Source organism: Gymnoscopelus microlampas, assembly GCF_963454915.1.
Source record: "Gymnoscopelus microlampas genome assembly, chromosome: 13".
NCBI lineage: Eukaryota > Metazoa > Chordata > Actinopteri > Myctophiformes > Myctophidae > Gymnoscopelus > Gymnoscopelus microlampas.
In genome coordinates this window covers 45,040,370-45,067,982 of record NC_139950.1, presented here as the reverse complement: position 1 = coordinate 45,067,982, position 27,613 = coordinate 45,040,370, and the positions used below count along the sequence as shown (strand labels likewise).

Genomic DNA, 27,613 nt, shown 5'->3' with positions numbered 1-27,613 from the left:
CGGTAATCCCAGTAATAAGGCAGGCCTTTATGACAGCAGGGAAAGGCCTTTGCATCTCATCCCTGACTTTCAGCCAGTGGATCAGTGGCACTAAAGCCCCCCCCCCCGTCCCCCCCGTCCCCCATCTGATGTCTGCTAGTGTGATCATTGACCCCAGCAGGACCAGTGGTGGAAAAAGTACTCGAATGTTTTTACTTAAGTAAAAGTATCAATACTGCAATGTACAGATGTGCCACTTCAAAACTTCACACGTTACTGTTCTTTCCCTGAAAACGCATTTTTTTCCTCCCTTTTCTGCCCTTAAAATTGCACTGTTTTGCCCCTGAAAAGAAGTTGTCACTACACACCCCCGTTTTTCCCTTCAACAGACATCCATATACATGAGAACAAAAGAATGTGTGTTGAAGAAGGTGTCAGACTCATTATGAGGCGAAAGGTGATTTGAAGAGGTCCTTGACCAGTTGCTCAATTAATTAGCATCATAAAAGCAGTGATCATCAAAATAATTCAGCATTTTAAATGCCCTTCTTTGTCCCTCTTATTGCCCTGGGAATCCCCTGAAAATGTACTGTCTTGGCGATGGCAGGACATGTGAAGTTTTGAAATGGCACATCTGTAGAAGTACTCTGTTATAAGTAAAAGTCCCACATTCAAAATTGACTTGAGTAAAAGTACAAAAGTATTGGTATAAACATGTACTAAAAGTACCAAAAGTAAAAGTACTAAAATGTTTGAAAATAGCATATCTACAAGCTCACAACGCGTTGCGACGCGTTGTGAGCTTGTAGATCGGCTATTTTCAAACAGCCTATGTATAAAATAGGGCTGAAGTGGTTAATGTATGTGATGTTTCACAATATAATAATTTATATCTGAAAAGTAACTAGTAACTAAAGTTTTCAAATAGTTGTGGTTCAGTAAAAGTGCAATATTTGGATCCGAGATGTAGTGGAGTAGAAGTAAAGTACAAATACCTAAAAAATGTAGTTAAGTACAGTACTTAAGTAAATGTACTTAGTTACTTTCCACCACTGCCCAGGACTCAAGGTCAGATACCCCTCATATCCATTGCTATGGCTTTATTGTAAACCATATTGTCTGGTGTGTTGGGGTTTATCTGTTAATGCAGTTACATGAGATGAGAGATGATGAGATTCAAAATATAAACACGGTCAGTATGGACAGTATGTACCTCCATCAGAAGTTAAGTCAAGTTCAAGTTATTTTTAAAATCATCCCTATGAGAAGAAATAATTGTTTGCCCTCGTCTACGAGGAAAAAAAATAACCGTTGTTTCCCTTTTGTTTGTTTTTTATGACACTTTGCATACAGTGAAGTCAAACTGTAAAATGCAAATGCAGTTGGTTGTGTGATTGCATTATCTCTGAGTGGCCACTTGTCAAATGGAAAGCTGGAGAGTTATTATTATTTGGCTATTTATCTCACCTGGTTTAACGTCCACGTCCTAAAAGCATTTGGCTGATGGAGGAGCTAGCACTCCTCATGGAAAGAATGACATTTGTGTAAATTGCACCTCAAGTACTCTAGACCTCTGTTATTTTTTTCTGGCATAGGATTATAGGCCTACACTTTCTCAAAAAAAGAGAGGAATGCACATAGTGGCAGGTGCTTGATTATGTCAACAGCATTCGGGTCATGCTAGTATTTATGTACTACAAACCCACATGTCAACTGAGTCATACTAAGTATTACCATTATCACCATTGGAAGAATCCAATCCAGTGCATTGTATAATTTAGTAATAATACACTTGAGGCTGTGGTACGTTGTGATTACACCATGATCGTAGCTGTGGTGCCACAATACATCACAACCTCTAGTCTAGTGTACAACAGAATTCACCCACAACATTTACCAAAACTATTATGGTTGCTATAATGATTAGGCAATGAAGAACTTCAATGCATAATGTGTTGCAATGGGGAGTTCCTAATCGACCATGTCACCATATATTGCACTCACACAAGGACATGTGTTTATTGTACATTTCACCAAGTTTTTACATGGAGACGTTCTTTTTCAACAGCAGTTCTTGAGGGAGAAGAGTGCAAGTCTCGTTCGTCTCTCCACTGGTCAGCAGTGTTGATTTCGTCGACTAAAACTGTGACGGAAAATGTTCGCCGACTACCTTTTTTCACTGACGAATACGAAATAAAAACTAAGCTGCGATGACTAAAACTAAGACTAAATTTCATCAACAAATGAAAACTAGACTAAAATGTTAATGAGGGACGAGTGGAGAAGAGATCTAGTAGAACTATAAGACGAGTCATTTTATTTTTAGGTTGCGCTCGGGTGTTGCGCTCTGAAAATAGCAGATCTAACTAAAACTGACAAAAACTAAATCAAAATTTGCTGTCAAAATCAACACTGCTGGTCAGATGTGTTTGTTCACCCGTCAGGCTGTGGTGGTTAATGTTGCTGTGTGTTTGTGTGTGTTTTTCAGGCAGGGGATAAGCACTATCATCCTAGCTGTGCACGATGCAGCCGGTGCAACCAGATGTTCACAGAAGGAGAAGAAATGTACCTGCAAGGTGAACAGACTAAAGAAATTGTTTGCTCATGTTCAGATGGAAAAAAAAATATCTGTGTTCCAGTGGATTCAATGTAGTAGTTATTTTGTTCCAAGCTCTTGTTAATAACACTTTTCATTGGTTAAATATTTATAAAACCTACAGACATTCTTAACCACTTTAACTTAAACTTTCTAAATGTTAAAAAAAATAGCAGATCTACCATCTATCAACATTGTAGATGTTGTAGATCTTGTATCAGGCTTGTAGATCAGCTATTTTTGCTACTTTTGCCCCGACATTCTTGTACAACAAAGTAGGGCGTTATTTTACAACAACAAAAAAACACAAGTTGAAACACAGAGATACCAAGATTTCTGCCCGACAGCAACAACATGATATATGCGGCAGTGCTAAATACATGCATATATGTTTTGAGTATAAGCACATCAATATGCATGCAGTTCATTAATGTTCTATCTTCTCCCCTCAGGATCTACAGTGTGGCATCCTGGCTGCAAGAACACCACTAGAACGGAGGAGAGACAAAGGGAGCGGGTAGGAATATTATGGACAACCACTGATTGTCTCTGAACAACACTGTCTGTCTCCATAAAGGACACCTTTCTCTGTCCATGGCACCATTTCACTGAACAATGTAAACATCTGGATGTGAGACAGGGATCTCTCTGTGGGGCTGCTACCACGTGCCTTCCCTTCCTGCTGTTTTACTCCTTACCTATCATTGTGTAATTGAATTTCCTGTGTGTGCGTGTGTGTGTGTGCGCGCGTGCGTGCATGTGTGTATGCCTACATGCGTGCGTGCACATCGTAAAAAATTATGTGCGTGACTGTGTGTACCCATTTGTTTTGTGAGTGACTGAGTGCATATGTGTTTGCATAGAAACTGGTGTGAGTGTTTATGTGTGATGTGGTTCATATTTTCATGGACCCATTCACCATATATATACTGTATTATACGTACTGTATATATACAGTGTGTGTGTGCGCGTGCGTGTGCGTGCGCGCGCACGCGTGTGTAAGCTGTGTCAGGCTTGGAGAAGCACAGTCCCTGTGTGATGTCCTGTGAACCCCCCTCTCCCTTCCTTCCTCCACAGCTATTGCCTCCGTCCCTCTTACTTCTCCAAAAAACAGAAAGGCAGGTACTGTATTCGCTGTATTGGCCATGATGAGATGGCATCATCCTTCCTGTGTTTTCACCATGTACATAAAGGACATGGTGCACTGTATGCTGCCATCTGCTGGAGACAGCGTGCAGTGCCTGCTCTGTGTGTCACATATTTTGGAACCATTTTAGTCGTCTCTTCAACACCCGTGCTGTGCTCATACTGAAGGTGTATGGTACAGTGATGCACACACACATACATGTGGAGGATTAGACTGTCCTCTATGTTTGTGTTTGTCTTTACTAATCCCCCACTTACTAATACCCAAGACACGGAAGAGCTCATTCCCTTTAGACACATGCAACAAATTCAAGACTATCGTTGCCATCCAAATTTTTCATTATCCTATGAAATGTATGTATGGGCCTATTTAATCCATTAAGACATGAGGCCGATTCTACACTTGCCCTTCTAAATCAGTACTTCTCAAACTTTTTGGTAATTCAAAATTATTCAAAATTATTCACACACTTTCAAGACTTTAAAAAAAATAGCAAGATGTACAAGCTTCGTGCCACTCTGTGAGCTTGTGCACACAATAAATCTAAAATTCCCGGTTTTAATGGGTTAATACTTATTGGGCGTGAGATTCTTAGGAGCAGAAAGTCACATTGCAAATTTGTCATTCATTTTTGCAAACTCACAGATGAATGCCTGTTGTACAACTGTTGTACAACGGTGTCGCACAAAAAGAAAAAAATAGACGATCTACAAGCTCACAATGCATTGTGAGCTTGTAGATCGGCTATCTTCAAATGGCCGAATTGTATATAGGGCTGAAGTGGGTAATGTATGTTTCGTATTAATAATGAAAATCTACTAAGTAACTAGTATCTAAAGTTTTCAAATAATTGTAGTGGAGTAAAAAGTATAATATTTGCCTCTGAGATGTAGTGGAGTAAAAGTACTGAAAATTGCAAATACTCCAGTAAAGTAAAAAATATTTCAAAATTGTACTTAAGTACAGTACTTGAGTAAATGTAATTAGTTGCTCTACACCACTGGAATCGGCCTCAGGTCTAAATGGGTTAAGAGGGTACAGTCAGATGTCGGTGTTTCCAAAGTGTTTCCCATGGTCCATGTAACATGAAAGTCAGGTTTTTGCCGTCCGTTCTTCATTACATTTACATATCAACACAGAAGAGTGAGTGTTTTACTTTGAAGTGTTTTCTGTGATAATCGAAAGTGATTTCCAGATGGCAGAGGACTGGGAAACTGAGACACATTCGAGACACATCGTTGCTACTTGTTCACTAACGTTCAACCCCTTGTCCTTTTCCTCTCACAGCCGACAAGGTCGTCATCCGAAAGTATTTGTTCCCGACCTGGTTCAAGCATACCTGGCTCACCGGGTCACACGATCTATGTAAGTTTATATGGCTACTCCTTTTTATTGTGAAAATATACATAGATACGTAGACTGTTGTTCCATATAGACTGTAAACTGTCATTGTGTGTGGCTGCTCCTTACTGTGTTACTGCCAGTGGTGGAAAGTAACTAAGTACATTTACTCAAATACATGTTGAGGTACTTTTTTCTTTACTGAGTATTTCCATTTCTTTTTATTTTATACTTATATATTGTATATACTTATACTCCTTGCCTTCCTTTGTACCATTTCACAAGTACAATTTTGAATACAGGACAACAGAGTATTTCTACATTGTGTATATTGCTATGTTTACTTAGTAAAAGTAAAAGTGATTACTTCTTCCACGACTGGTTACTCTGAATTTAGAATCAGAGAGATTATCTCCCCTATTTTAGCAATAGCAGTAGATTAACACACTGTTAATCCTGTTTCGTAAGAGTATCCGTGCTTCTCGTAATCTCCCATTACTTCTTGTCTTGTGTGTGTGTGTATATGTATGTTTTTATTTGTCTTCTTAGGCAAAAGTAGACAATGAGATCCTTGATTACAGAGACCTAGCTGCCATTCCTAAGGTCAAAGCCATTTATGACATTGAACGCCCCGATCTCATAACCTATGACCCCATGTACACGACCTCCTTGGATGAGAGAGAGGAGAGAAGAGAGAGTGTGGGAGAGGTAAATGTCTTGCATGCACGCAAGAGTGACCCGTGTGACCTTAAACCAGGGGTCTTCAACAGGGGGTCCGGGACCCCTTGGGGGTCCTCAGAGTTACTACAGGGGGTCCGGCAAATCTTTGTGTGATATGATTTTATTTTTTTACCTTGAACTCAAGCGTCCCTTTTCTGAGGAGAACTTTAGCCAAAAATAGCCGATCTACAAGCTCACAACGCCTCGCTGTGAGCTTTAGATCGGCTATTTTTGGCAAAGAGGTGTTGGGTGTAGAGGGGAAAAAGAGCAGACCAAGTAAACAAAAAAAGTTGAATCTGAAGCACAATTTTATACAATATAGAGGGGGTCCCTGCTTCATATCTCTCAACTATAGGGGGTCCTTGGCCTGAAAACGTTGAAGACCCCTGCCGTAAACCATTAAGACCAGGAACGCATCTGTGTCATTTTAAGATTTATTTGGCTATTCAAAAACAGCAGATCTACAAGCTCATATGAGTTTGCATGTCTGCTAATATTTTTGTTTTTATTGTGGATTTTTTTTGGCAAATCTTTGAATATATATATATACATTTTAAACTAAAATCTTTGCTTCTGGGAGGGGTCCATGGAACAAAATATTTTGAGATGGGGGAGTCCGCAGACAAATACATATAATTTTGGGGGTCCTTGACATGAAAAAAGTTTGAGAACCACTGATATTATAGCAACAAGTTTTTTCTTTTTTTTTCAAAAAACCTGTTAGGATTTAGAAGACGTTTGTAAAATCCCCCAGAAGCAAAGATTTTAGTAAAAAAAAAAGTCACTTTAAAAAACATATATTCAAAGATTTGCACACATTTTCACGTTTAAAAAAAAAAAAATGCAGATATACAAGCTCGTAGCACGGCACTCGGTGCCACGCTACGAGCTTGTATCTCCTATTTTTTGAATAGCCCAAAGTATAGAATAATGGTTATAGCAAAAAAAAACTAAGATGACACAGTATATGCGTTTCTGGATTGAATGGGTTAAAATGAGTCCGCCAGTTCATACACACCGTTGCTGTCGGGCAGAAACCTTGTATTGTTCTCCATGTTTACATGTTTATGTTTTTTTGGTTAATGAATGATATGAATGAATCATCATACAAGAGTGTCACACATAAGTAATGAAAATAGCGCGTTGTTGAAAATAGCGCGTTGTAAACTTGTATATAGGCTGTTTCCACTATTTTCTTTGTGTTTAAAATAATAATAGAAAAATAAAAAGGTTTGAACCCGACAGCTACCACATGCTATTATATATATAATGTGAAATCCAGAGTGTTAGTTTAACTATAAGGGTTAAGAGTCAGGATTCTTTCCAGGGAATCATTCCAGACAAGAAGGATTCATACAAAATGAAGGCTAGCTTGTTCCACATTGTGAAATAGGGATATTATTATTATAGTAGGTATCAGTGTGTTCCTGCAGAGTAATGGCAGGCAGCAGGGTTGTTGTTGGTTTGTAACACACAGTCCTGGATGTGTTCCTCACAGCTCCACACTGCCAGGAGGGAACGTTCCCCCTTGCCAGAAGAGAAGGTAAGACACAGTACAGCATGTCTCTACTCTACTGGTGATGATGAATTAGTCTACAGTAGGTCACAGCAAGCAGAGCCCACTTGCAGTGGTGTAAAGTAACTAAGTACTTTTACTCAAGGACTGTACTTTTGAGGTATTATTTTTTACTTTACTGGTGTATTTCCAATATGCAGTACTTTCACTTCTACTTCACTATACATCTCAGAGGCATATTGTACTTTTAATCCACTACAATTATTTGAAAACATCAAACATCATTTGAAAATGCAATCAAAATCCATCCAAATTCCACGCAACACTCATGTTCAACGTGGCACATGACATCACCGAGGGACTCAACATTGAGGTTCAACAAATTATTTATGATCTGGGCCAGATTATTAATATTGCATCGGGCGAGCTAGTGCCCATTTTCTTTGCACGGAAAACGAGCGGTGTAGAGAAAGGGAGCGAAAGAGAGAAAGCCAGAGTAAAGAAATATGCATTTATTTCAACATGTCCAAATCCCTCTCATCCTGTTAGGAATGTCATGTAAGAATGGCCTTCTGGCTTTCTTTATCTGTCTCTGCTCAATGGACAGCAGTAACGGGCATCAATATCCATTTTATAGAGCTCTGACACAAGGATGCATCAATCTCATGCTTTAATATCAGTTTTAAATAAGAACATGACTGAGAATGAGAGTGTGGTTATTAAGTTGATATGTCAAGATATCACAGATGTGTCTTGGACATAAATGAGGAGACTGTGGAGGAAGGTGTGGTTCTTGCATTCATGCCCAAAATGCCAGTTTACCCAGTCTCCTGAAATCCTTGTATCACATTATTAATGCTGCTAACTGGTCGCTCACTTTCACCCCATACTGGCTACCAGTGAGTGAGTGAGCGAGCGATCAGGCGACAAAATCGTGCGACAAACTGTCCTGATATGTGTCGGCCATGGCATTGCGACATTGCCTGAACCAATCATATTAACTAATGAATAACTAATGAGAGACGCGACTGTACAACTTGGTATGCCCAAAAAAACACCCATGACTAATTCAGAGACTTAGGCGAGCGTTGTGCCCACTTAACACGCTGTTTTGCTAGAATTGGAAGAGGAGACACCCCAAGACCATAGGTTGTCTACATAGAGATTTAAATGAGACTGATTTTACTCAGTAGATGGTATTGTTTTGTGAAGACATGGTAGGACAAATATGAACGATCCAGATTCACTCATGTGGAATTCAGGTATCTACAGTAATACCCCAAAGCACATATCTATAAATATCTGTCATTTGTCCAAACACTGCATCAGGTAATACAAGGTGTTGTTCGCTGGTAAAGTTGTCCTAGCAGTCTAAATACTGTGAGTTTGGTGCCTCAGTGGTGCATATCTCAGATGACTCTTTGTGTTGATGAAAACCCACCATGACACAGACCTGTTTGTCCCTTTTCTAGTCCTCAAGAAACATGTCTCCTACACCGCCTGTCGAGGTGAGAAGAATATTGTGTCATGTTCTCATGTTAAATATTAAAAAGAATTATGAAACTTATGTGAAAAGGAATTTGTCAAAGCCCTTCTGTGGCCTGTTGGCAGTGTTCCCAATAAATCCGGCACTGATAGGTTCAGCGGTTTGCAAGATTAGCTCCGGACACTTACTGTAGTGTAGATATACTCACAGACAGACGGCTAGACCAGTGTTGATTTTTTGACAACAATTTTTGAGTTTCATAGTCTTTTGAATACAATTCTGTATAGTTTTAGTCATATTTTAGTCACCTGAAATGTTTGTAATGTATATTGTCTTTTTAGTCGACTAAATCTACAATTGATTTAGTAGGCTAAAATGTATTTTGGCGGTGCCTTGATAGCATTCTAATGGCTGAATTAACACCTGGTTGCATGCTGAAAATAGCCGATCTACAAGCTCACAACGCGCCGCAGTGCGACGCGTTGTGAGCTTGTAGATCTGCTATTTTCAGAGAGCAACACCCGAGCGCAACCAAACATAAAATGACTTGTCTTTTAGTTCTACCGGATCTCTTCTCCACTAGTCCCCCACTAACATTTTATTCTAGTTTTTATTTGTTGACGAAATTGACAATATATTTAATCTTAGTTTTAGTCATCATAGCTTTTTTTTTTTTTGCTTTTCATCAGTGAAAAAAGGTAGTCGACGATCATTTTTTGTCATAGTTTTAGTCGACGAAATCAACACTGGACTAGACTCCTGCATAGGCCACTGCAAAAATGTTGAGAATTACTGGTGTAGCAGGCGATAAAGTGTGTGTGTGCTTGTGTGTGTTTTTCTGCACAGGGTTCTTATGACAGGCGGGCAGAACGCATCCTCCAGAGGTCCACTAGTCAGGGCTCCATAGGGTCACCTGTTTATAATCGCCATGGTTACACCCCCACCTTGTCACGCTCGCCACAACATTTTCACAGGCCAGGTGAGTTTGTGTGTGTGTGTGTGTGTGTGTGTGTGTGTGTGTGAGTGTGAGTGAGACAGAAGAATACACACTTGTGCTTCGTTTCAGTCATTCTTTTGTGGCAGAATCCAGTGTAAGACGCTTCAAAAAAGTGTTTGGATGATCTTCAGAGTAAAATTGTATTCACACAGCGTCCATTTTGCACTTTTGCGTCATACTCGGTCTATATGTGTGTGTCAAAGAAAACAGTTCAGCGTATAATGAGTAGGACCCCCCCCTCCCCCCTCCCCAGGCCTGTTGCTGAGACGGGGAGGAGGAGCCAACTTTGAATGTTGTGTGTTTACAAACCGCAGCTGACAAATCCTACTCATTATACCTTTGTGTCAACCTGCACAACACAGTGACATAACTGATTCTATTTCAGTTCACTTCCCTCCTCATAGACGCTAAGGGTGACCCACCCTGAGCCACTTGACCTTAAGCATCCCACTTGACCCCCCCCCCCCACCCTACTACTCTAGAGATACTGTATTAAAGTGAAATTCCATCAAAACTGACTCTGTTTTGTTCCCCCACCAAATTTCCCCCAACTTTATTTCCTGTTTGTTTTTAAGCCTTTAAGACCTGGAACGCATCTATGTCACTTTAGATTTCTTTGGCTATTCAAAAATAGCAGATCTACAAGCTCATAGCGCGGTACCGAGTGCCGCGCTATGAGCTTGTAGATCTGCAATTTTTTTTGAATCTTGAAAAACAATGTTTTTTTTTTTTTTTCAAAAACTGTTAGGATTTAGATTTTAAGAATCGCCTCAGGTCTTAAGGTTAACACAAACTTTTCACAGAATAATATCGAGTCAGTTCTGATGGGATTCAACCTTTAATAACCCAACTAACTACCTTTCAGTTAACTACCCTTTATTTTTTAAATGTATTATTTCATTCAAAGGTATCTCTTGTGCCACTCCTTCACACTTCACACTTCTTGAAGTGGCTTTATAGTTCCCTCTTTTCGATACATGATTCCTGTAAATATTTTTCCCTTTCTTTTTTCCCTCTCTCTCTCTCACCCCCCTATCTCCTCCATCTGTGCTGCCTGGTCCCCGGGGGGTATATAATGTCCCCCCGTTCCTTTTTTTTAAATACCATTCCCCCCCAATGCAGAGGCTCTTACAGGCATGCAGAAGCTCTGCTCTTCTCTGTGCAGTAACAGTGTGGGCTCCAGAAATAGTGACTCCCGCCCCACATCCCCTTTCAGACACCACTTCCTCCCCCATAGCCAAGGTAAGGGGTCCACAGTCCAAACAACATGCGCCTCCTCTCTGCTGCACCCCCCAGGCAAGATGTCACCTCCATCGCCACCTCCGCGTGCAGCGTTAATTATCCCACCCGGTCTCAGTAACTTCTGTGTTACGCCCCCTTTCTGTGACGTACGCGGAACTGCTTCGCCCCCCTAGTCATGCTTCACATTCCAGGAGGACTGCACTGTCTTTCTCCAGTCGGCGCTGAGTCGGCTCTGGCGGACTTGGCAACGTTCGGCACGGTCGACTCGCTCGGCGGTGCCTCTCGTTGCTCAAGTCCGCCAGAGACGGCGCGCCTCCAACGCTGTAACTGTTTTTTCCCCCAACTACTTCCTAACTTAATATTAGGGGCTGTAGTCTGTTCTCACCAAACGGGCCGAGTGCTCCGCCTCGCTGGGGGCGCCAAAAACTATGCCTAAACCTAACAAAATTATTTTACAACGCAAATCATATTATTTGATAAATAAACAGTGCAATGAGAAGCATTCGATCCCAAGGCACAGGGATTGACAGGCTAATGCTTAACGTTGACCCCACGCTGCCATTTGGTATTTCAGTGGTTTTGGGAGTTATTTAAAGAGGTCCGCCCATGTGAGAGGCAGTTCCACGCGTGTCACAGAAGAGGGCGTCGCCAATTGTTACTCAGACCAGGTGGGATAACGCTGCGCGCGCCACCTCCAGTCTTACCGCCGCCCCCACCCCCTCCTCCTCCTCCCGCCCCCCCAAATGTCATACCGTTCCTTCATTCTGGATCCATGTCCATCTCCCGCCACGCAGACATGAGAAATGGCGTCGTGATGTCTGCTGAAACGGTCGACCACCATCTTGCCAAGCCTCCTGCGTTTTAACCTCCGATTAACCTAGCATGAGCTAACACTGATCCATTACTAACATAACGATGGCCTATGCAATTGTAAAGGCTCTTCTTTCATTGACAGTCAGTGCATTTCTATTTGTGTTTTGCAGCGTTTGACAGCTTTGCATGCACACTGGAAGTTTTGTCTTATACGAGCTGAACATTTTACAATAAAATCCTCCCGTGTCTGAATGGTGGATGACCTTTTCTGCATGTTTAGAATGAATCTCCAGCTTCCACGGAGTTGCAAGTATAGGATGAGTTGAAATAGATGCCCTCTCAGTGGAATTTCATTTTGAATCTCTGTATTGCTGCATGTTGACAGGTTTGTTTTGTTTTTTGTACCACAGAACTGCTATTAGACATTAACAGACATTGTACATCATAATTAATAATACATCTCCCAAATGCAAATGTTTTTTTTCTATTTTAATTTCCTACAATATCAGATCTACTACTTTTAAATCTGCTTTACTTTCTCTTTAATTAACTTCATTAACAGCATTAATCAAAACAAATCAGATTATTTCCCCTTCTGAGTGACTTGGTCCAAAGTCGCTCCCTTCATGCTCCACGCTAGTGTCCACACATCTGTTTTTTTCCTAGTCCTCCCTGCTTATGTTTCTGTTCTTCATTCTTCTCATCCGGAGGCACTGACCCACCGAGCGGCCGGAGCTCCCCCCTCCCCCTCAGGCCCGACAGCCGGCCGGTCACTCCGCCGCTCTCTCTGACCCCTAAACATTTCCACCTCCCAGGTAGGAGCCGGAGCGCACCCTGTCACTGCTCCATCTCTGAACTCTCTGATCGCCGTCAACACTCTTTGTCAATCTCGATCTCGATCTCCTTTTCTTTCTTTTTCTGAGTGTCTCTCTCTCTCTCTCTTCCACTCATTCTGTCTCTCATCCCCTTGCCACTTTATTGTCTCCGCCAGGCCGAAAGGCAGGGCGAGAGAGTATGTTTTGCACCCTGTCCGTCCCTCCGTGTGTGTCTGTGTTCTTCTGTCTGTGGACAGCTAATCGCAGCTTGATCGCAGCGAAACTGTGCACACACTCCCTGGATGCCAATTCAGAACCTCTCCCCCAAATTGTTCACATGAGCCGCTTTTTACAAAACATTTTTTTGGATATTACTCCTTCAGATTTTATCCAAATTTCACGCAAATCGGTACACATAATCTCTATAGTCATGTGATCAATCTGTTAGATTTTTCATATTCCATCCTGATTGGCTAAGATTGACATCTAAAGTTTGCAGGTGTAGCCCGTTTTGAACAAAATTACGCAAATCATGAACACAGCGTCCGATTGCAGTGAAACTTTGCACGATTGATACATTCCTGTTTACCTCCGTTGTTTTGCTACATTCATGTTGTATCATACATTCATGTAATGGTGGCACTATGTTCTTACTAAATGTTCTGTATTTTACTTTTTTTTCCAGATCAGGGGATCAACATCTACAGAAAACCGCCCATCTACAAAATGCACGGTATTTTAACTCATTTAACTCGTTTTCATCTCATTATGAGGCAACAGTAACTGTACAGCCTAGTATTTCTGAAGTTTTTTTTTGAGTGCTATATGCTGTAGTTATTGAAATGTTTTATGTCAGTGGCTCAGCGAGTCGTGCTTTTAATTACTAATGTCAGTGGTGTAAAGTAGCTAAGTACATGTACTCAAGTGCTGTACTTAAGTACAATTCTGAGGTATTTTCATTTCCAGTTTTCAGTATTTTACTTCTACTCCACTACATCTCAGAGGAAAATATTGTACATTTACTACTACAATTATTTGAAAACTTTTTTTTTTTTTTTTGTTATTTTGTAGACTTCGATTATTATTACATAACACACAGTATTTGATGCCAATACTTTTGTACTTATACTCAAGTACATTTTAAATTCCGGAGAGTATTTCTACATTGCAGTATTGATACTGCAATGTAGTATTGATACTGCAACTTAAGTAAAACATTTGAGTACTTTTTTTTCACCACTGACTAATGTACTGGTCTTCAATGGAAACTTATGTGTCATAGCATTAACCATGTACAGTCAGTGTCCACCTCCAGTGTCTAATGTATGAGCACTGTTTGAAGTCTCTCTCTGACCCTATACTCTGTCTGACCACACAGTAGCTTGTGCTACACTGTCCTTCTGATTTAATCCTGTGTTAATCCTTGCTTTTCTCATATTAAAGGGATAGTTCACCCAAAAAATTACTTTTTTTTCCTATCGATTAGTCACCCCATGGAGACTTGAATTCATGGATTTCTTTTGTTTTTGTCGCATTTCTAAGCCAATAATTTGATGACCAGCGGACTCGTATAGGCAGTGGTTCCGGTAGAAGATACAAAGGAGACACTTTGTGTCTCCTACCGATCCGCTGGTCATCAAATTATTGACTTAGGAATGCGACAAAAACATAAAAATATCCATGAATTCAAGTCTCCATGGGGTGACTAATCGATAGGAAAAAAAGTCATTTTGGGGGGGAACTATCCCTTTAACCTTGTAAAACGGAGTGAGACAATTCCACTTGTTGCCAGTGCAAGGGAAGTTGTTGACTATAATGTACTTTATATTAAACTGAAACAAGTGGTGTGGTTCTGCTTTATTGAGAATAATGTCTCAAGAAACTAGCAAGAAATTAGCAATAAGTGAAACTATGAGGAAGATCAGTTTTAAGGCCGAATACAAAGTAAACCGACTTGTGACTGAAAAAAACAGACATTTTTGCAGCCAAGTCAAACCCACGACAGTCTGGCACCGAACGATCGCCGAGACTTGACGATCGGACGTTGCCAGATCATTTTGAAACGTGCGCGGCGGCGGGTCCAAGACTCTGACCCCGCAGAGACTGATAGATCAGTTCCCATGGTTACCGATTTAGATACAGCTGCCATGATAGCGGCCCAAATCAAGACCGCTGATGACATCATCAGATCCGCCACCTTCCCCGCCGCCCATGCTCCCACTGCGGCGGATACCGGCGAGGGCGTCCTTTGGCCCTTCTCTCCCTCTCTCGCTGTATTAGGTACAGTAGGCTCCCCCCGAAGAGCATGCTTACACTGCTGCTACTGCCCTCTAGTGGCAAAACATACCCCTAACACCAGTGGTTCTCAAACCTTTTTTTTATTTTTATTTCAAGGACCCCTATAACTTTCCCTCTGAGCATTTCTCAGACTATTACACGTCTAGGCTAGAACCGGTTTATGACTGGTCTAAAAATTAAAGTTTTTTCAACGTCTAGACTTAGCCTAGACGTTGTTTCAACGTCATTTGAACGGCTATATATAAATATAAGCCGGTCAAATGACGTTGAAACAACGTCTAGGACCAGACGGCTATTGACCATTTAGACGTCTTTTAGAAGTCTAATAGCCCGAAAAACGCTCAGTGGACTGGGAGTGTATAAATGGTTGGGTCCATTTGGTTCCATTTGTACACTCTCAGAGTGACGAACCTGTAGGGGCCGGGCCCATTTGGAGCCCCCTCAAGGAACACTGAGGGGGTCCTTGGACCCCCATTTTGAGAACCACTGCCCTAACACTTACAGTCTTGCGTATAAGCCACATCGGTGATGTCTGACTACCGATACGTCGGGGGGGAAATCCAAATTTAGACGTATCGGTAGGCGGAGATCTCCGATTGTCTGGCCACGCGAGACTACCTGATTTACAACCTAACCCTTTAACCTCAGCCTCCCTGTATAGGCTCCGCCCCTTTAACCCATTCAGTCTGGGAACTCATACTGTGTCCTTTTTAGATTTAGAGTTTAGACTATTCAAAAATAGCAGATCTACAAGCTCATGGCAATGAGCTTGTAGATCTGCTATTTTTGAAAATGTTTGAACGTTTGTGCAAATCTTTGAATATATATTTTCTTAAAGCGAACGTTTGTAACGCAAATCTTTGCTTCTGGGGAGATCCCTGGAGCAAAAATATTTGACAAATCTTCGCTTTAAAAAAATATATATTCAAAGATTTGCATTCATTTTCACGATTTTTCAAAAATAGCCAAAGAAATCTTAAAATGACACAGATGCGTAACCGGATTGAACAGGTTCTAACTGCATCCCTGCTTTCACTATGCTTTCACTTCAAGCACAGCTAGGCTTCTACTGTTCAGTTTTTTGGCATCTGTTGGTGTTATTATTAAGTTTGCTTGCACAGCACAGCGGCGTTGTTGTTGTACCCTCTCTGAATGGCTCGCATTTCTGCTTCTTCTTTACTATTTGTTGCTTGTTGGTAGCCTCAGCCATACCGTTTTTTTGTCGTTGTTTTATTTGGGTTTTTAACATAGCGCACATAACTAGTGTCCTTGCTGTATACTCAACGCTGTCACACAAATGACTTGGACAGAGATAACTGAGACTGACTTCAAACTGATTCGCGCCTTGTCTCGTCTCGTCCTGTTTCTGTGTTTATTCACAACATGCAGTTATTAAGATCTTGACATAATAAAGAATTCCCGAGTGTTAGTTTAACTCCAAGAAGTAGAAACGTTGGAACGCGTTTCATGCTTTTGGAGTTAAGTCAACACTGAGGGAATTAACTGTGTAGTTGCTGCCAGCGTTGACCATCTTTGTCACGATGTCACGGTGGCTGATTTATCTGTTTGTCTGTCTAGTCAACTCTGTCTCGCATTTGTGTTCTATCTGGTCCCCCTTATGACCTCCCTGTGTGTGTTTGTGTGTGTTCTTCACCACTCTGCAGGAGTTCATTAGTCTATGCAGGGCCTTGTTGGGCCTCAATGATACAACCATTATGTTCCTGTCTTTGTATTAAATCATTTCATTATTAGGTACATACACAGTCAAAGTGTGTGTGTGTGTGTGTGTGTGTGTGTGTGTGTGTGTGTGTGTGTGTGTGTGTGTGTGTGTGTGTGTGTGTGTGTGTGTGTGTGTGTGTGTGTGTGTGTGTGTGTGTGTGTGTGTGTGTGTGTGTGTGTGTGTGTGTGATTTAACTCTTTAGAGTTTCTGGTATCCAAAAAGCTGTGCATGTGCGTGTGTGAACGCATACATATGTATGCGTTCACACACGTATGCCCATGCACACCCACATATGTGGGTGTGCATGGGCATACGTGTGTGAGTGTGTGCGTGCGTGTGTGGGTGTGTGTGGGCATACATGTACGTGTGTGTGGGTGTGCATGGGCATAGGTGTGTGTGTGAGTGTGTGCGTGCGTGTGTGGGTGTGCGTGGGCATACAAGTACGTGTGTGTGTGTGTGTGTGTGGGTGCGTGCGTGCGTGCGTGTTGTTTTTCATCTTCTGAGTGGTTTGTTTGTGGCACCTCCTCTAGGCTCGTCAGAACTGAGGAGACGATCCAAGGAGGAGGACGAGGAGGAAGCCTTGAAAAGAAAACAGCTTCAGGAGGAACATCTCAGCAAGGTCAGCCATCAGGCTTCATCCACACACCTTTAACAACACAACACAACCTTACCAGACCGCCTATTTAAACCATCTATGGCAGTGGTTTTCAACCCTTTTCATATCAGTAATGGTCCATTCCATTATAAATTCGGCATTTCAGCCACGGAACCACCATTTGATGAGATTTAGCCTCTCAGGCCCAAAAAATATTATTATATTATATTTTGTTATCGCTGGATAAGATTTTGTCCACAATTCTTGATGTTGTCCTTATGAGAGATAACAGGCAAACGTTGAAATAACAATTCTTTAATTAAGTAAAGATCAGTGGTTCTGCAACCAGTGGTCCGGGGACCACCAGTGGTCCTTGAGGGGGTTCCAGGTGGTCCCCAGCTAAATGATGCAGAGTTGGTAACCAAATGGACCCTTATAGATCTTTAACTCTTGAGAGCGTGAAATGAAACCAAATGGACCCTTACGGGGCCATTTGGTTTTATTTTATGCTCTCAAGGGTTAAATGATTGTTAAACATCTATGTTTAACAATCACTGGTGGTCCCTGGACCACTGGTTGAGAACCAATGATCATGGCACAAGGTCTAAAGTACATGGCACACACACATTTTGGTGTGTCTAACTCTAGTTTTGCTAGTTAGACCATACCTAATCTGTGCTCAAAGTAAGGTGCAAAGGGGTTGTATTTAGTCTTAAGAACACATTGAGTGCCAGGGGTGTTTTAAAAAAATGTACGTTGAGTGCCTGGATTTGTAACAATTTTTGAACCTTTTTGAAGTAGTCACAAAATATTTTCAGTGATCACCGTCCTCACGGTGATCCCCTCATTACACACATAGAGGTCTCGTACAATCGGGGGAAAAAGATTAAAAACATTCGGTAATCCGTTCCATAGTTGCAGCCAGTTGAAAATAGTCGAAAATACATAGTAAAAAACAAAAAGTACACAGGAGCCGAGATACAGGCTTAACCAGGAAGTGGATTGGAGTCTAAATCTTCGTAAAATGATATCTCCTGGTGCTGTTTTTTCCAAAAACGGCCATAACCGTTTTTGGCACACCTCGTTTGGATTATGAAAAACGGTCCGGACCGTTTTTGGCACTCAATGTGTTTAAACCTTAGATTTAAATTCTTGGATTTTACTGAGTACAAAATACTTTTTTGTCTGGTTGCCATTTGTTTTGTGAGGGCTGTGAAATGATGTATTTTGAATGTGTGTATTTTTAGATCCAGTCTGGTTTGGGGAAGCTCATTCTGAAAGAAGAGAGGGAGAAGGATCAGATCAGAGAGCGTCACGCACGCAGCCTCTCTGCTCAGCGCTACGATCCCAAGCAGACCAACTGTGACGCAGGTATTTAACCCATACCTGGTATGCTGGCGTCAGCCCTGGATCACATAGTATTTGCCAGTGGTGTAAAGTAACTAAGTTCACGTACTCAAGTACTGTACTTAAGTACAATTTTGAGGGTTTTTTTTACTTTACAAGAGTATTTCCAATTTTCAGTACTTTTACTTGTACTCCACTACATCTCAGAGGCAAACATTGTACTTTTACTCCACTACAATTATTTGAAAACTTTAGTTACTAGTTACTTTGTCTTTTTTGATTATTATTACAAAACCACTTCAGCCCTATATACATTTCGGCCATTTGAAAATAGCCGATCTACAAGCTCACAATGCGTCGCATTGCGACGCATTGTGAGCTTGTAGATCGGCTATTTTCAAAAGATTGTTATGCATTTTATACATTTGAAAACTTGTACGGTGTTGCATGGTGTTGTAATCGTGTGTGTGTGTGTGTGTGTGTGTGTGTGTGTGTGTGTGTGTGTGTGTGTGTGTGTGTGTGTGTGTGTGTGTGTGTGTGTGTGTGTGTGTGTGTGTGTGTGTGTGTGTGTGTGTGTGTGTGTGTGTGTGTGTGTGTGTGTGTGTGTGTGTAAATGGAAATGGACTGCATTTATATAAAGCTTTTTCTAGCCATCCGCCCACTCAAATGTGCTTTACAATGTACTGTCATTAGTCACATTCAAGAGATGTTGCAGGCAGGGTCTCCTCCACCCCCCCTGGAGCATTTTTTATCTCCTTTGAATTGCCATTGAAAGGCCATCGACTTGTGCTGAAATATATCATACTGTATGATTCAGGTCTGATTTAGGTATTATGTCAAGAAGATGCAATATATATAAGCTGCAGTGCAATACCACGGTCTGCTAAATAAAATAGACTTATAGCTTTGTGTTTTCATGCAAACAGCTGACACAAAGACCAATTTGATGTTACAGATCCAACTTCTCCTACTAAAACCAACTCTCTGCCTGGCTATGGAAGGAACGGGATGCATCGGGTAAGAACTCACATTACAACTGCATTATTCACAATAATGATGTGTATTATTCCAGCACAACAACATCAGTCAAGTGGCCGTAGCTCAATCACCTTCAGAATCCCTTGCCACATAACATAAATGCACAGAGATCAGGGGGTGACATTATCAGCATGTATTTGCTCCAATGTGACCATGCCAAATGAATGCAGTTTTATAATTATTCACCTTCTGCAAAAAATATGTTAAAGAGGGTGTAAGTGGTATGTTCAGTGGTGTAAAGTAACTAAGTACATTTACTCAAGTACTGTACTTAAGTACAGTTTTGAGGTATTTTCACTTTGCAGGAGTATTTCCAATTTTCAGTGCTTTGACTTCTACTCCACTAGATCTCAGTCGCAAATATTGTACTTTTACTCCAAAACAATATTTTTTATAACTTTAGTTACTACTTTGCAGATATAAATGATTATATTATAAAACATTCATTAACCACTTCAGTCCTATTTTATACATCCTGTAGGCTATTTGAAAATAGCCAATCTACAAACTCACAACGCGTCACGATGCTACGCGTTGTGAGCATGTAGATCTGCTATTTTCAAACATTTTAGTACTTTTCATTTTGGTACTTTAAGTATATTTTGATGCCAATACTTTTGTACTTTTACTCAAGTAACATTTTGAACATAGGCCTTTTAATTGTAACAGAGTCTTTTTATACTGTGGTATTGCTAATTTTACTTAAAATATCTGAGTGCTTCTTACACCACTCGGTATGTTTTTGTTTTTTTATTAACGCAAGTTAACGCAGTGTGTCATCACTCTATTTTACAATAGCAATGATTGCTATTGTAATGAGCTATTTTTAACACTTATTTTAACAAAAATAATGAAATACTATAATACTGTGTGTGTATGTATGTATGTATGTATGTATGTATGTATGTATGTATGTATGTATGTATGTATGTATACAACTCATGTTGTTTACATGTTGAAATGTCCATGTGGGATGGTCTATATTGGGTCAAAGTAAACGCAATCTGAAAATAGGAATAGCTAAACATGGAATATGCCATTGTGCGACATTGAGACAAGGAGAGGGGGCATGGATCAGCAGCCACACTTAAAATTCATGGGCATAGAGAAGGTCAGCCTGCCACCTAGGGGCAGTGACATGAAAAAACTGCTATTACAGAGAGAAGCACGTTGGATTTTGACTGGAAATACAATGGAACCTAATGGCTTAAACAAGAGTTTAGACCTCAGCCCCCTTTCTATAATCTTAAATGTTATAAATGTGTCATTATCTCATTGCCCTATTTGTATTTATATATATATATATATTTTATACAAATAAGATTGCACTGCCCTATATATTTAACAGTCCCATTTTGACTGACTTACCTGACCTGCTCCATGTTTAGCCTACATCCTGACCTCTATTGAGTCCCACTTTTATTGTGCCCACCATGGTATTTGTTTTAATTTGAAAACGTGTATTGCATTGTAATACATGTGTATAAATGGGTTTATTTGCACCATTGTGGTGGGTTGATGGGACCCTTTGTCGGTACATTTACTATATATATTTATTTTGATGTATTTATACTTTGTCTCTAAATGTGTTATTTGATCTGTTTGTTTCATGGTGTTTGTGTATACAGCATCTTTTCCCGACCTTTTCTGTATTTAATTAATTGAATGATTTATACCACGCCTGGAGGGGTGGAACTGTTTAATGAGTGACACTATATATGTATGGAACACTCACACCTTAGTATAGAACTATACAACTCGGGGTGCCCGCTGGCCTAGCGGTGGACATATGCTGGTAATCCAGCTTGACAGGGTGTCGCGGGTTCGACTCCCAATCCCGACGACCTTTGCTGTGTGTCAACCCCCCATCTCTCTCCCCATTTCCTGTCAGCCCACTATCCTATCAATAAAGGCAGAAAAAGCCCCAAAAAATATCGTAAAAAAAAAAAGAACTATACAACTTGACTAAGCTCACGGCGAAACGCGTCGTGCTAAAAAAAATCACTTTATGCAGTTGTCCATCTCTGTTCTCTGGAGCTTCTTCTTTTTTGGAAGGTCCATCCCTTTTTTACAGTGTGTATATATATATATATATATATATATATATATATATATATATACTACAGGCATCTATCACACTTACACCGTCTCGATTTGTCTGTGTTTAATTGTCTGCTGTTCTTGATTTGCAAAACATGATGTTTTTCCGTTTATTTATTTTTTGCTCCAACATGTGCATTCCTGCAGCCCCAGTCCACAGATTTCACCCAGTACAACAGCTATGGGGACATGTGCGGGGGCGGAAGAGGTGAGCGCTCCCACCAAATAGAGACAATCTTCTTATCTCTTGATCAGTTCACCAAGGTTATTCAGCACCATCGGTATTTGCAAAAAAACGAAACAAAAAAACTCATTACAAAAATCCACATACATTTTAAACGACTTAAGCCTTAGATAGGCCTACTTTGTCATGTGGTGAATAGTGAAAATAGCCGATCTAAATGTGTCATGATGTGTGAGCTTTGTAGATCTGCTATTTTTGCTAGTTTGGAAAATCTCTGAAAATCTTTGAAAATCTCAGAAAATCCTTGCAAAGTTTTGGACATTTTCAATCATTTTTTAATATTTCTGATCATTTCTGAACCTTTTCACCTATAATAACATGGCCAAAATAGGGAGACGCCAGGGTTTAAAGTGGTTAACACGGCAACGTGTCATCAGGTAATACAGTATTAGACAGTATAGCCTGGTAGGGTAGATTTGATAGGAAAAAACATTAACTGTGAGTCTCATTTTTCTGTCCCATTTTGTCCTGCAGAGTTTCAGGTATGTGTCCCATCTGCTTTATTTACATGGCATGCTTTCCTCACCTTGCATAATGTATTTGCTTGCCCCCCATGGGTCACAAGACGTGCGCACCTTGTCCCAAAATGCACCTCGCCCCCACTTATGCTTGCATCAGTGTTTGACTGTCGGCTACAGGGCATGCAGTGCAGTGATTTGTAAATGCTTCTTTACTTTGGGGAGGCGGACATGATGGTTGTCTGGACATTGAACCACTCACTGTACTGTACCATGCAGTGTAGTGTCATTGCCTCTCATGTCTTGTTTCTGTCAGTTGTTGTTTACCAATGTTTTGAGTCAAGCTATAAATGTCTCATTTGAACAGTGGTGTAAAGTAACTAAGTACATTTAATCAAGTACTGCACTTCAGTACAATTTTGAGGTACTTTTTACTTGACTGGAGTATTTCCCAATTGTCTATACTTTTACTTCTACTCCACTACATCTCAGAGGCATATATTGTACTTTTACTCCACTGCAGTTATTTGAAAACTTTAGTTTATTAATTATAAATTATTACATTATAAAACATACATTAACCACTTTAGCCCCCTATTTTACATAGGCTATTTGAAAATAGCAGATCTACAAGCTCACGACGCATCGCGATGCGACGCGTTGTGAGCTTGTAGATCTGCCATTTTCAAACATTTTAGTACTTTTACTTTTGGTACTTGAAGTACGTTTTGATACCAATACTTTTGTAAATTCTGAATTCTGGACTTTTACTTGAAACTGAGTACTTCTACATTTTAGTATTGATACTTTTACTTAAGTAAAACATTTGAGTACTTTTCCCACCACTGCATTTGAATATGTGATGTAGAGATTACACTAGAAAAAACCCTGAGGAGATTTTCAAAACAAGTGTGCAAACCTTCTTGGATCTTGAATGCTTCATTCCCTGATAACTAAAGTGAACGTGCTCCCATCTAATGAGAATAGTGACTGACCAGTGAGTGACCACAGTCACTGGGGGATGTTCATGCTATTGATCCAGTCCCCTCCCACTATATTACATTTGTGTATGTTCTATTCTTTAGCACATTAAGGATGGCCGTGCAGCACTTGCAAGGATGGACAGGGGAGTATCTATGCCTAATATGTTGGAACCAAAAGCAAGTATCTCCTTCTTTTTGTATTGATGAAAAAACCTAGCCCGTAACCTCAAATAGTAGAATACTATAAAACTTGTTGTTCTTCAAAGGTGCCTAACATATGTTGTTAATTAAATACTGCTGTTTATATTCAACAAGTCAAAATAATTAAGAAAAGCCCAACTCAAAGACAGGAGTGTGGAATTAAATAACAATAATAATTTAATTTCCTCATTTAAAATCTGTGGTGTGGGGACATTGGTGGAAGAAAGCGATAAACTAACTTTTTTAACTAAACGGTAAAAGACTCACTAATAGCTGGCTTCCTGATCGGGCATGCTGCTACAGGACCAGCCGAGTCACCCTAGCTTGCGCTTTAGCATGCTGGCTTCTCCATTATTCATCTGCACACATAGCTAAGCTTTGACTGACGGTGGCTGGATACTGTATGCAGCCATACAGTGCAGAATCCAACACTTTAAGATTATCATCCAAACAACTCATATCACTATATACTACTTAAAAATAGTATATAATGAGGTGTACAGTATACTACTGTGTGAATATGAGTTGAGTAGAGGCCGCGCCTATACGACTTCTAGTTGCTTATTATTGGGCATTTCAGTTGAATTAACAGTGGCAAAAATGCCACATCAAAATAACCGGACACTTCCCTCCTTGTGAGATATGATATCAGTTAATTTATATTAGTGGAAGCACACTATTGGCTTTCCAGGACAGCCATTCCCATGTAGACCTTTCTTTATTATTCATTATTATTATTGAGCCAAATTTACTCCTTTTATTTGGTACGATATTACTCTGAGAATGCAGACCCCCTTTCATTGTTTTCACATTATATCTCCCTTACCTTTTTCTCAGCATTTACCAACTGATTGCACGTTAACACACCAAAATTAGTTTGCGTCCCGGTAGCCACCATACACAGTAAAATCCTCAGTTATCATTTATCCATTTGTAATTCTGAGAGTGTGCAAATGCAGTCAAACGGACCCTTACAGGTCCATTTGATTCCATTAGTACCACTCCCAGAGTTAAATGAACAGAGGATTTTACTGTGCACATATAGCTTACCATGCACCACCACCCACCCCCCCAACCTGTTAACAGCAGCCCCTCACCTTCACACACAACAACAACCTCCCTGCACACACCTGTTCTCCCTACCAGTGACTCCCACCCTGTCTCAGTCAGTACAAAAACAAATAGCCACAAATTTGTTGTCATATCAAATTGTTTACAGGTTTTCTGAAGCTTAAATCAGTTTCTAGGTTTTGACTTTTCCCCCATACCCCCACTTTCTTATTATTATTTTCATTGACAAAGTGTCTCCTTCTGAAGGTGTATCCATATGAAATGCTCATGATAACCAGTAGAGGGAGAGCTAAACTGCCCAGGGAGGTGGACAGAACCAGACTGGAGGTATCAGCTTTTCCACATGACCGTCTGCAATTGATACTGGAATTGTCTACTTTGTGTAAATAAGATGTTACACAAGTGCTACTGTAGCAAGGAATGTGCAGTATCCATTGCCTCTTGTCATTTTTGCAGTGACCCCCCTCCCTTTGTGGCGTTAATGCTAACCACAAGCCCCCCCCCCCCCCTCCCCCCCTCCCTTATTTCCCACCCTCCCCTCCTTTGTTTTCTCGACCTTTCTTCTCACTCTAGCGCCACTTAGCGCCCGAAACGTTCTTTGACATCTTTGGAATGGAGATCCAGGAGTTTGACAGGCTTCCCCTGTGGAAACGCAACGACATGAAAAAGAAGGCCAAGCTCTTCTAAAGCTGTCAGAAACAGCATGCATTATACTGCACTGGTTCTCAACCTGTGGGCTCTCGGGCCCCCACTGGTGGGCCAAGTGGGGTATTGCAAATGGGCCCCCAAAATAATTGCCAAAAACACAGATACTTTAATGATAATATTACATCAGTTTTAAAAAGTGATGGCCAATGAACACAATCGATCGATTGATCATTAAAATAAACATGCTCTCGAAAATGCACGAGGCCCCACCTACCTGACCACTTAACACGGCAGCGTTAAGCGGTCAGGTGGGTGGGCCCGCGAACGCTTTTGAGATTTTCCAAGTGGGCCCTGATCCAGAAAAAGGTTGAGAACCACTGATATACTGTACATTCATTCAGATAGCACACTTCCAACTGTAATCTAGATGTAGCTTTTGTTTTGTTTTTGTTCTCTCTCTGTTTTTTCTGACATAACCATGCAAAGGAAGCAATGAAATGGACTCTCTTTTTGTTTTGCCGGTGCTTCCAGAGACTTGCTGTTGCACTGAAATGATTTGTCCAAATTGGCGATAGACTTGCACATGGAGACAAGGAGTGGGGGAAATCTCTTCCACGTTCAAAAATGACAAAGAATGAGGATGAATCATCTGGAGGGGTCATGTTATTTTTTTTTTCTTTTTCTTTGACTGCGCTTGTTTTCTTGTTTTGCTCTGAATGGAACTGCTTTTCATGTATTTATTTTTTTGTGCTTGTTTTCCTTCCTACTATTTGTTGCTGTTGATTCCTGTGGAACTTTGTAATTACAGTAGAAAAACCTTTTCATGGCACCATTTATGAAAATGTCCATGCTATTTGCTTGAACGTGAGTCAGCGTCCCACTCCCCCCCCCGTCCCCCCGCCCCCGACCCCCCCACCTGGGCTGAGAGATTTTTATAGCCCAATGCTGGCATTGAATTGACTCAGTGAGTCCTTCAAATAAAAAGAGTGACTGGGCATTCAGTTAGCTGACCGACCCTGTTGTTTTTGCTGGATCTACAACATGAAAACTTAATTGTTATAAAACATATTAGTCATAAGTCGACTCCTGCTCTTACTGCACATGCCAGGCATTCATAGCTGACCCGGACAAAAAAGAAAAACTCTCTCTCTCTCACTCTCTCTTTCTCTACTCCAGGGGTCTTCAACAGGGGGTCCGGGACCCCTAGGGGGTCCTCAGAGTTACTACAGGGGGTCCGCCAAATCTTTGTGTGATAGGATTTTTTTTTTTACATTCATTTTTAAGACCTGGAACGCATCTGTGTCACTTTAGATTTCTTTGGCTATTTTTGAAAAATCTTGGGGGAAAAAATGTAGATTTTTTCCCCCAAAAACTTAGGATTTAGATTTTTTTTAAAGAATCGCCTCAGGTCTTAATGGGTTAACCACTTGACCCCTAGCATCCCTTTTCTGAGGTGAACTTTAGCCTGAGGTGAACGCCTCGCGCTGCGAGGCGTTGTGAGCTTGTAGATCGGCTATTTTTTGCTAAGATTTATAGGTGTAGAGGGGAAAAAGAGCTGCAAAAATGTATCTGAAACACAATTTTATACAATATAGAGGGGGTCCCTGCTTCATCTTTCTCAGCTAGGGAGTCCTTGGCCTGAAAACGTTGAAGACCCCTGCTCTACTCTCTTCTCAGGCTCTCATTAACCTGGCCATTATACTTTCCCTTTAGTTGTACTGGAATAACAACTCCTCTGAACATATTTTAATGCCGTATCCAACCATACAGTACAGTAACAAACGATAGCTAAAACACCCAGTGTAAAAGGAGTTAACTGTATTTGAAATAACTGTTTTATAAATGAAACCCACACTGCCATTTGTTGTATTGAAAATCTAAGCCTAATAAAGCTTTAAATCACCCTGAACCGTATGACCCTCGGCTGTACCAAAGGTATCCACCGCCTGTATTGTTTTTTTTCCCGTTTTTTTGTATTTCATCCATAATAAACACTGGTTCCGCACTGTTGTACATATTCTGAGGACTGGTTTTCATGGGACCAATCATATATATATATCCTGGACTTAAAGCCAAACCAGTGGCAACCACACACGTGTTTGATTCTGTGCGTAAATAGAATATATTTGACCCCCTGTTATTTATCTTTCTGTGTGATACTTTGAGACTTTTATAGATGCAGTCTGAGTGTGGGATATGTATTCTCATGAATAAACAAAATATAGCCTAAAAGGTAAACAACGAGCACTAGAAAGTAT

At 40.7% G+C, this 27,613-nt stretch overlaps 1 protein-coding gene across 1 annotated transcript; it reads left to right on the top strand.

The window, feature by feature from the left end:
- The first annotated feature begins 2,473 nt into the window (after positions 1–2,473).
- Positions 2,474–27,264, top strand: LOC311058798 (actin-binding LIM protein 1-like). The gene is made up of 20 exons (XM_084076305.1): positions 2,474–2,555; positions 3,028–3,092; positions 3,653–3,697; positions 5,010–5,087; positions 5,613–5,771; positions 7,282–7,326; positions 8,772–8,807; positions 9,632–9,764; positions 10,905–11,024; positions 12,548–12,652; positions 13,338–13,385; positions 14,789–14,932; positions 17,201–17,289; positions 18,513–18,636; positions 19,568–19,629; positions 21,898–21,958; positions 22,469–22,476; positions 23,538–23,612; positions 24,954–25,034; positions 25,281–27,264. The coding sequence occupies exons 1-20, from the start codon at positions 2,522–2,524 to the stop codon at positions 25,392–25,394; spliced, it is 1,626 nt and encodes a 541-aa protein (XP_083932431.1). The 5' UTR covers positions 2,474–2,521; the 3' UTR covers positions 25,395–27,264.
- Positions 27,265–27,613: the final 349 nt, after the last annotated feature.